At 53.6% G+C, this 15,616-nt stretch overlaps 2 protein-coding genes across 5 annotated transcripts in view; both read left to right on the top strand.

Annotated features, from left to right (window-relative positions):
* UHRF1 (ubiquitin like with PHD and ring finger domains 1) overlaps window positions 1-9,932 on the top strand; it is a 35,560-nt gene extending 25,628 nt beyond the window's left edge. For both annotated transcript variants that reach the window (XM_045549198.1, XM_045549206.1), the window contains exons 12-17: window positions 906-1,068; window positions 1,150-1,287; window positions 3,845-4,007; window positions 4,090-4,247; window positions 4,953-5,057; window positions 8,473-9,932. In XM_045549198.1, coding sequence (XP_045405154.1) covers window positions 906-1,068; window positions 1,150-1,287; window positions 3,845-4,007; window positions 4,090-4,247; window positions 4,953-5,057; window positions 8,473-8,619 — 874 coding nt within the window. In that variant the 3' untranslated portion in view covers window positions 8,620-9,932. The remainder of the gene's footprint in view (window positions 1-905; window positions 1,069-1,149; window positions 1,288-3,844; window positions 4,008-4,089; window positions 4,248-4,952; window positions 5,058-8,472) is intronic.
* Window positions 9,933-13,998: 4,066 nt separating this feature from the next.
* The window catches only part of KDM4B (lysine demethylase 4B), a 131,674-nt gene continuing 130,056 nt past the window's right edge, over window positions 13,999-15,616 (top strand). For all 3 annotated transcript variants that reach the window (XR_006734636.1, XM_045549185.1, XM_045549176.1), the window contains exon 1: window positions 13,999-14,112. The gene's annotated coding sequence lies outside the window, so the exon portion shown is untranslated. The remainder of the gene's footprint in view (window positions 14,113-15,616) is intronic.

Genomic DNA, 15,616 nt, shown 5'->3' with positions numbered 1-15,616 from the left:
AACCGAGTGGTTTAAAACAAAAGATGTATATCCTGTCACGGATCTGGTGGCCAGAGGTCTGACCTAGGTGTGGTAGGGCCGAGTCCTTCTGAAGCCTCCAGGGGAGGCTCCTTCCTGCCTCTTACAGCTTTGGGTTGTAGCCGGCAACCCTTGGTGTTCCTTGGTTTGCAGCTATAACACTGCATCTCTGCCTCCATCCTCGTGTGGCCTCCTGCCCTCTGTATCTGTGTCTCTGTTCCCTTGTAAGGATGCCAGTTACTAGACTGAAGGCTCCCAAATCCAGTATAACCTCAATGGAATTATTTATTTATTTTTTGAGACAGAGTCTCACTCTGTTGCCTGGGCTGGAGTGCAGTGGTGTCATCGTAGCTCACAGCAACCTCAAACTCCTGGGCTCAAGCAATCCTGCTGCCTCAGCCTCCCGAGTAGCTGGGACCACAGGCATATGCCACCATCCCTGGCTAATTTTTCCTATATATTTTTAGTTGTCCATATAATTTCTTCCCATTTTTAGTAGAGACGGAGATCTCACTCTTGCTCAGGCTGGTCTCGAACTCCTGACCTCAAGCAATCTTCCCACCTCGGCCTCCCAGAGTGCTAGGATTACAGGCATGAGCCACCGTGCCCGGCCAATGGAATTATTTTTTAATTAAGTACAGGCTCTTGCTCTGTCGCCCAGGTTGGAGTACAGTGGTGTGATCCTAGCTCACTGCAGCCTCAAACTTGTAAGCACAAGCGATCCTCCTGCCTCAGCCTCCCACATGCTGGGATCATGTCATTGGAACTTGATTGCACAGACCTTATTTCTAAAGAAGGCCATGTTCAATGCTGGGGTTGGGGCTTGAGCACGTTTCTTTGGGGGACGTGTTCCAGTGTGTAAAACGTGGGGTCCCGCTCTTCTGCAGGGCGCTGGCTCTCAACTGCTATGCCCCCATCAACGACAAGAAGGGGGCCGAGGCCAAGGACTGGCGGTCAGGGAAGCCGGTCAGGGTGGTGCGCAATGTCAAGGGCGGCAAGCACAGCAAGTATGCGCCCGCCGAGGGCAACCGGTACGATGGCATCTACAAGGTGAGCTGCGCTTGAGGCTGGGCCCCTGCCCAGGGCTGCCTGTGACTGCAGGTGTCACTGCTGCCGCTCTGCTCCCCGCAGGTCGTGAAGTACTGGCCAGAGAAGGGGAAGTCTGGGTTTTTGGTGTGGCGCTACCTCCTGCGGAGGGACGACGACGAGCCCGGGCCCTGGACAAAGGAGGGGAAGGACCGGATCAAGAGACTGGGGCTGACCATGCAGGTGCGTCTGGGCCTCACCGTGGAGGCTTCTTGGTTTCTCTGTCGTCCAGAATGACTTCCGGGTTCCCAGCTGGCCTCGCCTCACTGGTTGTCACGTATACGTGCTACAGCCGGGGGGCGTTGAGTGTGCAGATGACATTGGCATCTCTGCCTGTCGCCATTTTTAGAGTTTAAAGCCAGACTCGCTCCTCCTAGCGTAGATCAGCCTGGCATCGGCCTCTCCCTTTTTTACGGGTCTTCTTTGCTCCAAGAAAAAGCAGAAACCAGCAAAACCAGTCACGTCCAGAGAGGTGTAGGTGGGAAGATAAGGAGACATAACCCCCTGCATGCTCCCTCTCACCACGTGGCGCAGCTCTCTGCACTGTAATTAGGGTGTTTTCTGCTTGTTAAGGGACTGGCTTTACAGCACAGACGTCGTTCGGGGACTATTTAAGGAATCCTAATTGCTGTTGAGAGGCTGATGGTGTCTGCCCCCCGGGGGTCACCAAGGGCTGTCTTTTGAGCAGGTTTACGCAGTGGGGAGGTTAGGAAGCCGAGGATGTGGGGAGACAGCGGCAAGGGGGAGGCAGCGCAGCAGCGGAGGGTGAAGCAGGGTTTTCGTTCCTGGCTCCTATCTTCCTGACAACCTAAGGTTGCTAAAGGAGGGTGATGATCTCCCAGCGACGAACCACACTCAGGCATGACTGCAGGTGCTGTGGAGATGGGGTATTGTCAGATGATGCCCGTGAGGACAGAGGAGCCAGAGGTGCATCAGAATTAGGGTTTGGTGGTGGTTTGTAAATGGAGTTTTATTGGGATCCAGCCACACCTGTTCATTCAGGTACTCTGCTGCGACAGCTGAGTGGCAGTAACCTACAGGGCTGGGCATTTTCAACGCCTGGGTCTTTGCAGCAGAAGTTTGCCTGCCCTCATCTGAATCATAAAGATGCTGGCATCTCATTTGTTGGTCGTGGTGGTGACCAGCTTGCTTTCATGCTCACCTGGACGGCAGGTGGATGTTGGCAGGGTCATCTGCCATTAGTCGTGGTGATGAAAGGGGGTTAGCTTTGCCCGAGGCTGTACGGTTGAGTAAGTGCTCTGAAGCCCAGGCAGTTCCTGTATCCATGGGACAGGTTCTAAGGCCCCCAGTGGGTGCCTGAAAGTGCGGGTGATATACATGATTTTTTTCTAGACATACACACCTGTAACAAAGCTTAATTTCGTCATCAGGCACAGTAGGAGATCAACAACTTCTCTTCAGCATATCCAAATTGCCAACATCACTACTCTTAAATTTTTGGGAGCCTTTTTTTTTTTTTTTTTAAATTTCTTAAGAGTCAGGTTCTCAGTGGGGTGCGGTGGCTCACGCCTGTAATCCTAGCACTCTGAGAGGCTGAGGCCGGCGGATCGTTTGAGCTCAGGAGTTCGAGACCAGCCTGAGCAAGAGCGAGACCCCGTCTCTACTAAAAATAGAAAGAAATTATATGGACATCTAAAAATAAATATAGGCCGGGCGCGGTGGCTCACGCCTGTAATCCTAGCACTCTGGGAGGCTGAGGTGGGTGGATTGCTCGAGGTCAGGAGTTCGAGACCAGCCTGAGCAAGAGCGAGACCCCATCTCTCCTAAAAATAGAAAGAAATTATCTGGCCTACTAAAATATATATATAGAAAAAAAATTAGCCAGGCATGGTGGCGCCTGCCTGTAGTCCCAGCTACTGGGGAGGCTGAGGCAGTAGGATCGCTTAAGCCCAGGAGTTTGAGGTTGCTGTGAGCTAGGCTGATGCCACGGCACTCACTCTAGCCCAGGCAACACAGCGAGACTCTGTCTCAAAAAAAATAAATAAATAAATATAGAAAAAAATTCACTGGGCATGGTGGCACATGCCTGTAGTCCCAGCTACTTGGGAGGCTGAGGCAGGAGGATCGCTTGAGCCCAGGAGTTTGAGGTTGCTGTGAGCGAGGCTGATGCCATGGCACTGTAGCCCGGGCAACAGAGTCCGACTCTGTCTCAAAGAAAAAAAAAAAAAATCAAGTTCTCGCTCTGTTGCCCAGGCTGGAGTGCTGTGGTATCATCATAGCTCACTGTAGCCTCCAACTCCTGGGATCGAGTGATCCTCCTGCCCCAGCCTCCTGAGCAGCTGTGGCTTCGGCCACCATGCAGGCTCCGGGCGATTGCTAAGTACAAGAAGCGTTATTTGAGCACAAACTCTGATACCACGGCGGTTGATCTGATGGGTGCTAAGTGACTGTCAGGCAGGCAGCACAGACAGCGTGGATGTGAGGGACAAAGTGATGACTCTGGTCTCGTTGGGACATAATGGGACAGCACAAGATTTCACCACAATACTCAGAACCGAGCGCAATTTAAAACATAGGGATTATTTGTGGAATTTTCCATTTTAATGTTTTTGGTGGACCATGGGTGGGGGGGGGCCTGTCGTACGCACTTCAAGGGTATCAGGGAGCAGGTGTGTTTGGGGACCCGGACTGCGGGAGGACTCGGGAGCAAAGCATGCAGTGGAAGACGGGCCTGGGTGGCGGGTGGCCTGTCCCTCACGACGGGTCCTCTGCCCTGCAGTATCCAGAAGGCTACTTGGAAGCCCTGGCCAACAGGGAGAAGGAGAAGGAGAACAGCAAGAGGGACGCAGAGGAGGATGAGGAGGAGGAGGCAGCGGCTCGGGGGCAGGCCAGCCTCAGGTCTGCCAGGCCAGGCAAGGGCAAGTGGAAGCGGAAGTCGCCAGGTGGGTGTCTTGGCGCCCCGTGCGCAGCCCTGTCCGCAGCCCACTGGCCACCAGCTCCGCTCACTGCTCTGCTCTCTCCCAGGAGGCGGCCCGGGCAGGGCCGGGTCCCCACGCCGCATGCCCAAGAAAACCAGGGTGGAGCCTTACACCCTCACGCCGCAGCAGAACGGCCTCATCAAGGAGGACAAGAGCAACGCCCGGCTGTGGACCGAGGTCCTGAAGGCGCTCAAGGATGGGCCGGTGAGTGCAGGCAGAGGGGCTGTCTGGTGGCGACATGTATGTGATGGGACATTCACTCTTCTAACCACTTTGCGTGTGCGGGTTTTCTGGCATTGAGCGCATGCACAGTGCCGTGCAACCGTCGCCACCATAATCTCCAGAACCTTCTCCTATTCCGAAACTGAAGTTCTGTCCCCGTGAAACATTCACTCCCCACCCCCTCCCCAGCCCCTGGCACCCACCATCCTACTTCTTGTCTCTGTGGATCTGACGACTCCAGGGACCTCCTGTGAGTGGAGTCACACAGGATTTGTCCTTCTGTGTCTGGCTTATGTCACTGAGCACGATGTCCTCATGGTCCATCCACGCTGTAGCCTGTGTTAGAGCCCTGTCCCTTTTCATGGCTGCGTGATACTCCAGTGCGGATGGAACCATGTTGGGTTTGTTTATTGGTCTAACAGACATTCAGGTTGTTTCTACCTTTTGGCCGCTGTGGCTTTGACCGTACTGTGCAAATTTCCTTCCAGGTGTCTGCTTTCAATTCTCTTGGTTCTATTCCCAGACATGGAAAATGCTAGATCCACGTCATGGTTCCATGTCGAGCTTTTTGAGACCCCACCACACCAGGGGTGTCTTACGCTGATGCTCTTGCCCTGAGGGCAAATGACATTGATGGTCACTGCAAGTGAGTGGATCTGTGCTGGTCTTACCCCGTCCTTCCTCCAGTTCCAGACGTTCCTGAGCAAGGTGGAAGAGGCATTCCAGTGCATCTGCTGCCAGGAGCTCGTGTTCCGGCCCATCACAACCGTGTGCCAACACAACGTGTGCAAGGTGAGCAGAGCCGCGTTTATGACATAGCGACAGTTGTAGGAGCTGGGGCGGAGGGTTCTGGAAGGATGATCTGATCTCCCGCTCCCACATGAGGTTCTGTGCTCTGCTCACTCTGTGGCCTTTCTGGGCATCTCTGTCACGCCCTCAGATCCTCCGGGGCTGCCCTGCTTCCTGACCTCAGCCGTAGCCGCCTTCCTGGGAGGCGCTCGCTGCCTTGCCCCTGGGCCTGGAACACTCTCCCCCCAGCACTTCATATGGCCATGGGTCCAGGGCAGGAAGGCCTGGGCCGCAGTCCTGATCTGGGGTCTAGACAGGGAGGTATGAGGTGCATGCTCCCTGGGGGCAGCAAGGAGGCTTTCTGGAAGAGGTGGCACCAGCCTGGCACCTGGAGGGGTCTTGGGCCAGCATCATAGGTACTCAGAATGGGAGGTGCAGGAACAGCTGGGGGCTGGGGAGGTGGGTCCCAGGGTGGTGTTTTATTCTGTTAATGGACAAGGTCTTACTATGTTGCCTGGGCTATTATTGAACTCCTGCATCCAAGTGACCCCCTGCCTCGGGTGGCTGGGATGACAGGCACCTGCCACCGCTCCTGGTGGCAGTCTCCTGACTTAGGCCAGTGGTCAGTTTCAGGGTCTTTTGGAGAGATTGGCTGAGATGAACGCCAGGGTCTGCCCTGGGCAAATGGACACTGGGCCGGGTTGTTGTCTGGGGCAGGGCCGTCCTGGGCCCTGCAGGCGCTGAGCAGTGTCCCTTTCTCCACCCACCCCATGCCAGGAGCATCCTCCAGTTGTGACAACCACACATGTCCTTGGACATGAACCACTGTCCTCTGGAGGCAAGGAACACCCAGTTAGGAGTGTTGGCCTAGGGGAGTGATTTCTTTGCAGTGACCTCTGCTCAGAGCCAGCCAGTCCTGACAGGCGTGGAAGGGACTGTTCCCACACCCGGTCTCCCTTGGTGTCTGAGCTGCTGGTGGTTGTGCTTTCTGAGCCTTGGGCCACACCCTCTGGGCAGAGCTTTCACAGTAGGAGAGGAGGTCAGAGAACATTGAGGGATTGGATGTTCAGGTCAAGCTCTTGGCGCTTCTGCCCTCTCTGGCCCCGCCTATCACACCTGGTGGCCAGGTCCCCTCAGCTGCGAGGGCCACCCCTCCTGCTCAGGGGGAACCAGCTGAGAAATGTCCCTGCCCACCCCCAAGTGCTCAGGGAGGTCCCAGATGGGCGGAGGCCCTGACGTCTTTGGGGTCAGCTGCCCAGAGTTGACCCATCACTCCCATCCCAGCTGGGGACCTTGGGAAGCCACCTGAACCCACTGAGGCCCACTTGTCACAGTGGGAAGGGGACTTGCAACACCTTTCTGGCCGGGCTGTTGGAAGGTCCTGGCTCAGCCTCTGGCGGGAGGCAGGTGGTCAGTGGGCCGGCACAGGCCTAGCTGTGGGGGGGGCTCGGACGAGGGCAGGCCTGGGGTGCGCAGTGGGGTGGGGAGGACGGCTGGGGCGTCAGGGAGTTACTGTCAGGATTGCCTCCGGCGTAGAGGCATTCAGAAGTGCTAGGGGTGTGAGGGAAGAGGCTAACTGGCACTGCCGTGTCCCTGCCATCTGTCCCTGTCCCTGTGTTCCACCTTGGGAAGCTCGGGATCTGAGGGGCTATGGGAATGTGGCCTGGACTCTCTACCATGACTGATTTTTTTACCCTGTTTAGAAAAATGTTTTATTGTAGCAAAATATACATAACATAAAACTTTCTATCTTACCCATTTCTAAGTGCACATTTCAGTGGCAATAAGCACATGTACATTACTGTGCAGCTATCACCACCCTCCACCTCCAGAACATTCTCGTCTTCCCAACTGAAGCTCTGTCTCCATGAAACACTCACTCCTCACCCCCTCCCCAGCCCCGGCACCCATCACTCTACTGCCTGTCTCTGTGGATCTGATGCCTCTAGGGACCTCGTGTGAGTGGAGTCACACAGATTTGTCCTGTGTCTGGTGTCTCTCACTGAGCACGATGTCCTCAAGGTCCATCCACGCTGTGGTCTGTGTCAGAGCCTCCTTCCTTCCAAGTGTATGGGTGAACCACGCTGTGTCCATCCATGGACACGGGGGTCACTCCCAGCTTTTGGCTACTGTGACTAGTTCTGTTTTCGGGAGCCTGATTTTGGTGGCACACCCAAACCTTAGCTGTGTTGAGCAGAAAGACGTACCTTTTGTTTCTGGAATCAAGACCATAGACTTCGTCTTGAGAAAAAAATTCTGGAGTTTTCAAAAACAGAAAAGAAAAGCCACAGCCCCTATGTGCTGTGGTGTCAGTGGGCCTCTCCCTGTGTTGACACTTGCTCCCTTACCTAGATTTGTGACGCCATCCTTCAGAAGGTGTGCACCTGTCCAGGTGCCTGCGTACCTGTGTGCTGTCTCCTTCCTCCCCCAGAGTCCGGCCAGGTGGGCGGTGGCTTCCCTGTTTGGGAAGCTGAGACTTGTCAGGGCCTGCCAGGCCCCAGGCCTCACAGCTCTGTCTCCACCTGGCTGCTTTCCCAGGCATGGGTTGGCTGGGATTGGGAATTGTGTTTGAAGCCAGGAGTCTGAGTCTGTCAGTCTTGGTACCTTCCGTTTGTTCTTCCCTGTTTCTTGAGACAGAGTCTTGCCCTGTCACCCAGGCTAGAGTACTATGGCATCATCATAGCCCACAGCAACCTCAAACTCCTGGACTCAAGAATCTTCCTGCCTTGGCCTCCTGAGTAGCTCCCACCCTCTTTCTTTCTTCTCATTGGCATATATTTGAGCATCTGCCATGTGTCAGGTACAATGCTTGGTGATACGGGAGGTGACAAAGACATAGCCCCAGATCGGAGCCTGTTATACATAAGCACGTTAGTAAATAGGACGGAGGCCTGGCGCAGTGGCTCACTCCTGTAATCCCAGCACTCTGGGGGCCCAAGGCAGGAGGATCGCTTGAGGTCAGGAGTTCGAGACCAGCCTGGGTAAAAGTGAGACTCCATCTCTACTAAAAGTAGAAAAAATTAGCAGGGTGTACTGGTGGGCGCCTGTAGTCCTTGCTACTCGGGAGGCTGAGGCAGGAGGATTGCTTGAGCCCAGGAGTTGGAGTCTGCAATGATCTATGATGATGCCACTGCACTCAGGCCCAGGCAACAGAGCAAGACTCAGTCTCAAAAAAAAGAAGGGAACAGGACTCCAGAAGGCAGGAGGTGCTATCTGGAAGGTAAACAGGGCGAGGTGATAGGGCTGGCCCGGGTTGGGCTGCCTGTAGCACTCCAGGAAGGCCCCTTTGGGGAGGTGACTGGAGCTGAGGCGTAAGTGCGTCGGACTCTGTCCTTGGGGACAGCTGCTGCCCTGCAGAGGTGGCCAGGAGCCAGCCGGTGGTGTGGGTGGCATTTCTCACCTGTGCTCTCTCTCCTAGGACTGCCTGGACAGGTCCTTCCGGGCGCAGGTGTTCAGCTGCCCGGCCTGCCGCTACGACCTGGGCCGGAGCTACTCCATGCAGGTGAACCAGGCGCTGCAGACCGTCCTCGCCCAGCTCTTCCCCGGCTACGGCAGTGGCCGGTGATCCAAGCACTTCTCGGCAGGCGTTTCATTTACAACGTGTCAGGGGGGTCTTCACTCGGCCCTTCTGTTGTTCTTAGTGGGCTTAACTTAAACATATAGTTTCCCCCCATTCCCTAAAAAGGCGTGTCTTCCTTTTTTTTTAATCTATACATTTTCAGGAATTTATGTATTCTGGCTGAAAGTTGGACTTCTCAGTATTTTGTTTAGTTTTTAAAAAGTTATAAAGCCTGCACTCGGTCAGCAGCAAAACAAACTATGGCATGAAGGCGGCTTCTGTTCCTGATGTCACGTTCTCAGAGGTTCCCGCCACCAAGTAGCAAGAAGGCGTCCGGCTGCCCAGAACAATCTCTTTTCAAGGTTTGCAGCGTTGGCTGCCAAGGTCAAAGCCAAGTGCATCTCTCTTGACGGCGTCTTCATCCTATAAAATCCGGCAAGATGGTTCCCTGTGGTGGCCCTGGGCATGGTGCGACCCAGCCGTCCGTCAAGAAGTTGTTGCAAAGAGGAAAAAAAGACTCCTTCCTGCTCAGTTTGAACTCTTCCCTCAAAGCCATCCCTCCCCCACCAGGCTGCTGCGTGTCTACGATCCACGTGAAAAATCCTCTGCCCACGTGAGCAGAGAGTTGGGGCCCCAGAGAACCTACCTCAGCTGGACTCTACTCCATGTGGGGCTGGTGTGCGGCTGACGCTGTCTCATGCAGGAGGCCATGGAAGCTCACACACAAAGCCACGTTCAAGTGCCTTCGGTTCGTTTGTTCTTTCTAAAGACGAGGCTCTTTTGTTTATAGCACTGAATTTACTGAAAAAAATGCCAACCAGATTCTAAAAACTGATCATCCAGTTCTTCCTGACACTGGGTGGGAGCTTGGGGATGGTTTGAGTCTATAAATCATTAAAATTCAATTTTTTTTTAACTTGACAATTGAGAAGTACAAGAGGGAATTTTTTTTTTTAAATGAACAGTTTTTCTAAATGAAATTTTTTTGTAGTTACTGTATATGAACCAAGAAAGATATAATAACTTAGGGTTTGGTTGTCTTTTTTTTGTTTTGTTTTTGTATTTTTTTGGAATGGTTTGTTAATTTTTCTAACTTTACCAAAGTTTGCAGCTCATACCTCAACAGAACAGGGATATTTTAAATCACATAACTACAGACCAACTGAAGCAATATTTTTACAAGGTTTTTTTTTTTTTCTCCTTATTATTAGATTGTTAATGTGTTAGGGGAAGAAACAACAAAATTCTCTGTAGGCTTTTTCTAAAGTCCAATATTGGTCCAGATTTTAGATTCTCAGAATAAATGTTTTTCACAGATATATTTGATTGTGTGTTCCTGCTTACAAACAGCTTTGGAGCTCTCTGGGCACTTTTGTACCTGTTTTTACAAAAATGGGGGACAAATACTAGGCAGGTAGCATCACCGCCACTTTACAGATGCGAAAACCGAGGCCCAGAAGATCATAGTGATGTGCCGAGGTTCTAACTGCAGCTCAGGAGGTGTGTCAGGCTGTTCTGTTTATAGTCTTGAGCAAGGGTCAGCAAAGGGTTGGGGGGGCAAAGCCAGGTCACTTCCTGTTTCAATAAAGTTTTATTGACACCTACACCCAACCAGCACATCTGAGTAGGTACAGCAGAAACTATCTGGTCCACAAAGCTGGAGATACTTAATGTCTGGCCCTTTATAGGCGAAGCTTTCTAGCCCCTGCTCCTAGAGCAGTCCAGTGCAGTAGAACATTCTGCGATCGTGTGGGCAGTGACTACTGCATTGGACTGCAGCATCTGTTTATAGAGAATGGGGTGTGTGATGTTTAGAGCAAAACCCATCAGCTCTTAGGAAGAATAAATCCTGGCTTTCCTCAGTGGAACCCAATAAAAATAAAGCCACAGACCCTCGACCCATTCACACTGAATGGGTAAGAAACTTGCACTTTGGGCCATTCTGTTGTCCCCTAGAAATTCCGGCTGCCTTTTTCCTTCAATTCCAGGATTGGGCAGATATTGACACTGCAGAGGGGTAGGAAGACCAGCACATGTCATGCCATCATTCCCTCTAGCATGGAACCTGGGGTCACTTTCTCACCAAGGTGGGCAAGTACTGCCCCCGTGGACAGTTGAGGAACCAGGTGGTGAGGGTCACCCACTAGGAGACCAGCTCTGCCTTGTGTGGGTGTCACCAGCCAGATTCATCAAGAAGTCACTTAACCCCAGAGGGGTGGCCTCTGACTGTGGAACTGTTGCTGTTTGCGCACCCCTGGGCTTCAAGAGCTGATCACCAGAAAGGCTATTTTGGGCAGAGGTCAGAAGCCAGAGATGAGGTGATGTGACAAAATCTCGGGGGAAGGTAGTGCTGAATCCCGCAGATCGGTTTATTATTCATGTCAACCTACTGCCGCTACCTTTTATTGATGGCTAAGTAACCATAGGTGCAGATCTGATTTAACTTTAAACAGTTTTGTATCTTTGGGTCCAGATAATGTCCTGTGTCCTTGAAAATGTTATGCTGAGTGAAAGAATATGTTTCTATTCATGGGAAATGCCCAACACAGACATCTGGAGATAGGAGTACATTAGTGATCACCAGGGGCAGGGCAAGAAGCGGATGATGGATATAGGGTACAGGGTTTCTTTCTTTTCATTTTTTTTTGTTTGTTTTTTTTGGAGACAGGGTCTCCCTGTGTCGCCCAGGCTGGAGTGCAGTGGCATCATCATAGCTCACTGCAGCCTCCAACTCCTGGGCTCAAGTGATCCCCCTGCCTCAGCCTCCCAAGTAGCTGGGATTACAGGCTCACCCCACCACGCCCGGCTAATTTTTTTCTATTTTTAATAGAAACTGGGTCTTCCTCCTGCCCGGGCTGGTCTTGACCTCCTGGCCTCAAGCAATCCTCCCGCCTCGGCCTCCCAGAGTGCTGGGATGACAGGCATGAGCCAACCACACCTGGCCAACCCTCCAAAATGGATATAGTTTTGGCCCATATCCATTTTGCAGTTGAGGCTCAGAATAGTTAAGTGGCTTACCCAGGGATATAGCAAAGCCAGGGTATGTGTGTGTTTATATATCTTCATATGTTTGTTTCATATATAAAGTTAACAAAATTATTACAGCACTGTTACTCTTGCGCCTGGCTTTTTTTCCATTCATTTCCATTCCTTTACCAAGTAGCCACTTTGTCTAGCACCTTAGTAAACAAACATGTGAGCCCTGATTTTGGTGTACGCACAACTTGTGTGTATGTGTGAAAATGTGAAATAGCACACGTGTATCCAGGAAAATATGCTTGGAGTGAAATGGAATGTTAGAACACTTCCCCCTAGTTTTTATTTTTAGAGCCGGGGTCTCTGTTGTCCAGACTGGAGTACAGTGGCCATTCACAGGAGCAATCATAGCTCACTGTAGCCTTGAACTCCTGGGCTCATGTGATCCTCCTGCCTCGGACTCCCAAGTAGCTGGGACTACAGGCGCACACCACCAAGCCCGGCTATTTTTAAAAATTTTTTTGTAGGGGCAAGGTCTCACTGTGTTGCTGAGGTTGGTTTTGAACTCCTGGCTGGCCTCAAGCGATGCTCCCTTCTCCGCCTCCCAAAGTGCTGGGATTATAGGCAAGAGCCCATGATTGTTGCACTTTTGACAATTTATTACCATTATCAAATCTCATTTCTGTCTTTCCCACAGGTTAAGGAACTCCTTGAGGGAAGTTATTATTTCGTTTTTAAAGTTAAAATTTAACTCCACGAGGAATATATGAATATGGTCCCATAAGAATTCCAAACACCTAGAACATCAATTCCCCTTGGACTTTTCTTACTAACGTGCATCTTTCCTCTTTTCCCCAAAGATGAAGTGAGCTTTCGCACTTTGGGGGTGGCCTTTGGGCACTGACTCACACATATTATCTTAGAAACTCCATGACATTGGTTGCCGTATGTGTGTTTCCACAATGTATGTTACTGCATGCATAATTCTGGGCCATTCTGCCACTTGCTGAACAACTGGTGTAGGAGCTATTCCATCACAGCACATACAGATCTACCCCCTTTTCAATAGCTGCGTAGTAATTATTCCAGAGTACTGAGAGCCACAAGTTACTTATCTAATCTAATCGGCTACTGATGGACATTTAGACCAAAACACTGGAAACAATTGCATACCGTGGCTGCTGCAGGCATTCTCAGACGGTGTAAGCTCCACACCTTTTCTCAGGGTTCAAAACCTCCAGGAACAACTGCTTGCTGGATTATAAGGTAGATGGGTTAACAGTGTCACTAGAAAAGGTCAACTTGCCTGATCTACACTCCTGCCAGCCCTATGGGAAGGTGCCCACCACCCTGACGAGTCCTTACACAGCTCATGGCAAACACTAATTGTTAAGGTTTCACCCTAAATGTGAAGCCACAGGGTCAAACCCTATACATAAGTCTCATCCCGAAGAATTCTTGCGACATTCCAAAGAGGTGGGGCAGACAGGCTGTGTGGATACCACCATGATATCCGTTTCACAGGGGAATCTGAGGCTCAGTGTGGTTCCCTGTTGGAGGCTACCCACAGTAAGGCGTGGGGCACAGCTGAGCTTTGAACGCAGAGCAGGAAGCACCAAACCTGTCCCTTTCCATACGTTTTAGGGAACTTGGGGAGGGCACCTAACTTGCCCCTTTGCAAAGGTTTGTTGATTGTGATGGAAACGGACCAGCCTGGAGTGCGAGGGGCTCTTGCCGGCTGACCCTACATGTCTCCTCTTCGCAGGTCTCCTCCTTTGCAAAATGGATTGGGCTGGGAGCTACGGTTCCTTTGCTGGGCACTTCGCAAATTAGAGAACACTGCGCCCAAGGCCCGGCCACGGGTCTCGAACTCTCATCCCAGGCGTCTCCGGCCGGGTGCTGATGTTGTGCTGGGTTTCACGTACTCAGACGCCGCCTGATACCCAGGGCGGGGCCCGGAGCGGACGGGCAGTGATTGGCACCCGCCCCAGCCAGTCCGCGCCTCCAGCTGAGGCCGCAAGCCAATACCCGCTTGCCTCTGTGCGGTCGTTGGGCGGTCCCTGAGGCGCCCTTGTCAATCCGAGGCCCAGACGCCGTTTGGTTGGTCGTGGCCGCCTTGGCTGGCGTGCGCCGTCACCAATGAGAGCGGAGCCGGTCAGCGGGCACGTGGGTGTGCGCCGGCGTGTCCCTGAGGGGAGGCCAATGAGGAAGCGAGACCGGCGTTTGCACCCGCCCAATCGCGGCGCGCGGCAGGCGGGCCGTGTGGTGTTGATGGACCCGGCGGAGGGGAGGGGCGGAGCTGTCAGCGGCGGCCAATGGGTGCGCGGGCGTGGGCTCGGCGGCCAATGGCAGCCGGGGCGGAGCTGGCGCGCGGCCTCATAAACCCCCCCCGGGGCGCTCGCGGAGGGCTCGGCCGCCAGCGACCGAGCGGGGCCCGGCCCGAGCTGGGCCTGGGGGGTGCGACGCCGAGGGCGGGGGAGCGCGCGCCGCTGCTCCCGGACCGGGCCGCGCGCGCCGCCTCAGGTGAGCCCGCGGGGAGGCCGCCCGGCCGTCGGGCCGCGTTGGAGCGTGGACCCCGCCGCCGCCGCCATGGCCGCCCCCGCGCTGCGGCTCGGGGCTGCGGGCGCGCCCGGGACTCGAGGCCCAGGCCTCGGGCGCGGCCTGTTCGGGCCCGGCCGCCGCGCTTTGTCCGGGCCGGGGAGGCGGTTGGGGGCGTTAACCGCCCGGCCCGGGGGCGCCCGCGGGCTTGCGGGCGGGGGCGGCGGGGCCGGACAAAGGCGGGGCGCGCCCAGGGGCGGGGGCGCCCCTTCCCGGGCCAGGGGCGCATGGGGGGCTGGGCCCAGACGGCCCCCGGCCGGCCCCGCACAAAAGACGTCTGCGTGGGTGGCCCCGGGCCCTGCTCTTTCATCATTCAAAGCAATCCTCATAATAATTTAAGGAAAAAGAAAAAAAAAAAAGCAAGCAAGAAAGAAAAAAGGCAAAAAAAAAAAGGACCCCAGGCCCTGAGTAACACCTGCGTTTCCGGCCCTTTGGGCACTGGAGGGGCTGAAGGGACGCCTCCTGGCGTGGACACCCAGGGATGCCCCCCCGAAATACCCATCGTTGCTCCTAGCCCCTTCCCCGAGTCAACCTGCTGTGCAATCGTGGCTTCCAAACTTGCCCCCTCCCATGGCCCTGAGCCCCCCTAGTAAGCATGCAATCTGGGTTAAAAAAAAAAAATTATCTACTTGCTATGCAGCTTGGAGATGCGCCCACCTCCCCCCACCTTTCAGCCTGATCGCCATCTCGAAGGAAGCCCCTTCTCTGTAGAAATGGAATGAAGAGTTGCTCCCGGGGCGACCCCTTCGCTGTCCCCCGTGGACATCCCCGTGGGAGCCGGGGATGAACTGGTTCTGAAATGTACTTGACCTGGGATCTGTCTGGGCCTGGGACTTGTCTGTGCTCGGTGGTCGCAATGACATCCGGCGGAGCGGGGTCTGTGTCCACCTGGGTGCTGTGGAAGGTTTCATAGGAGATTCGTTTTCCCCTCTTGGGGGTTGGTGGAGACGTGGACTGCTTTTTGGAGTGTCCCATCTGTTTGGTTGGGGGAGGATGCTTTTGTTTTAATAATTCAGTGGCACCTGGGGAACTGTTTCCCAGAGTTGTGAAACTAGTGAGAAGGTGGTTTCAGCTCTGTGGAGCCCAGCCGTCCTGTAATATGTGAAGAGTGTCTGTTTCCATGTGTTTCTGTCAATGACATTTATTCAGCAAGCGCCTTTGGGTCCCGCCAGGTGCCAGCACTGTCTTAGGGTCCGAAGGTAACAGGGGTGAATTCAAGGGTTTGGTACTCTGCCCCAGCTCTCTGCCTTGACAGCCGTTTATTGGAATGTCCCTGCACTGGAGAAAGCTCCTAAAAAACTGCACCAGCCCTAAAATGGGCTCATTAGATGATTCCTCTGGGCTTTTATCACGGCCTTGCAAGAGCTAATGACTCCCGTAATTCTCAAATAATAGTTTCCTTATGAGCCATCGGGAGGGTTTGTCAACA

This window comes from Lemur catta, chromosome 1, assembly GCF_020740605.2.
Source record: "Lemur catta isolate mLemCat1 chromosome 1, mLemCat1.pri, whole genome shotgun sequence".
Taxonomy (NCBI): Eukaryota; Metazoa; Chordata; class Mammalia; order Primates; family Lemuridae; genus Lemur; species Lemur catta.
The sequence above is the reverse complement of the archived record's forward strand: the minus strand, read 5'-3'. Positions and strand labels throughout refer to the sequence as shown.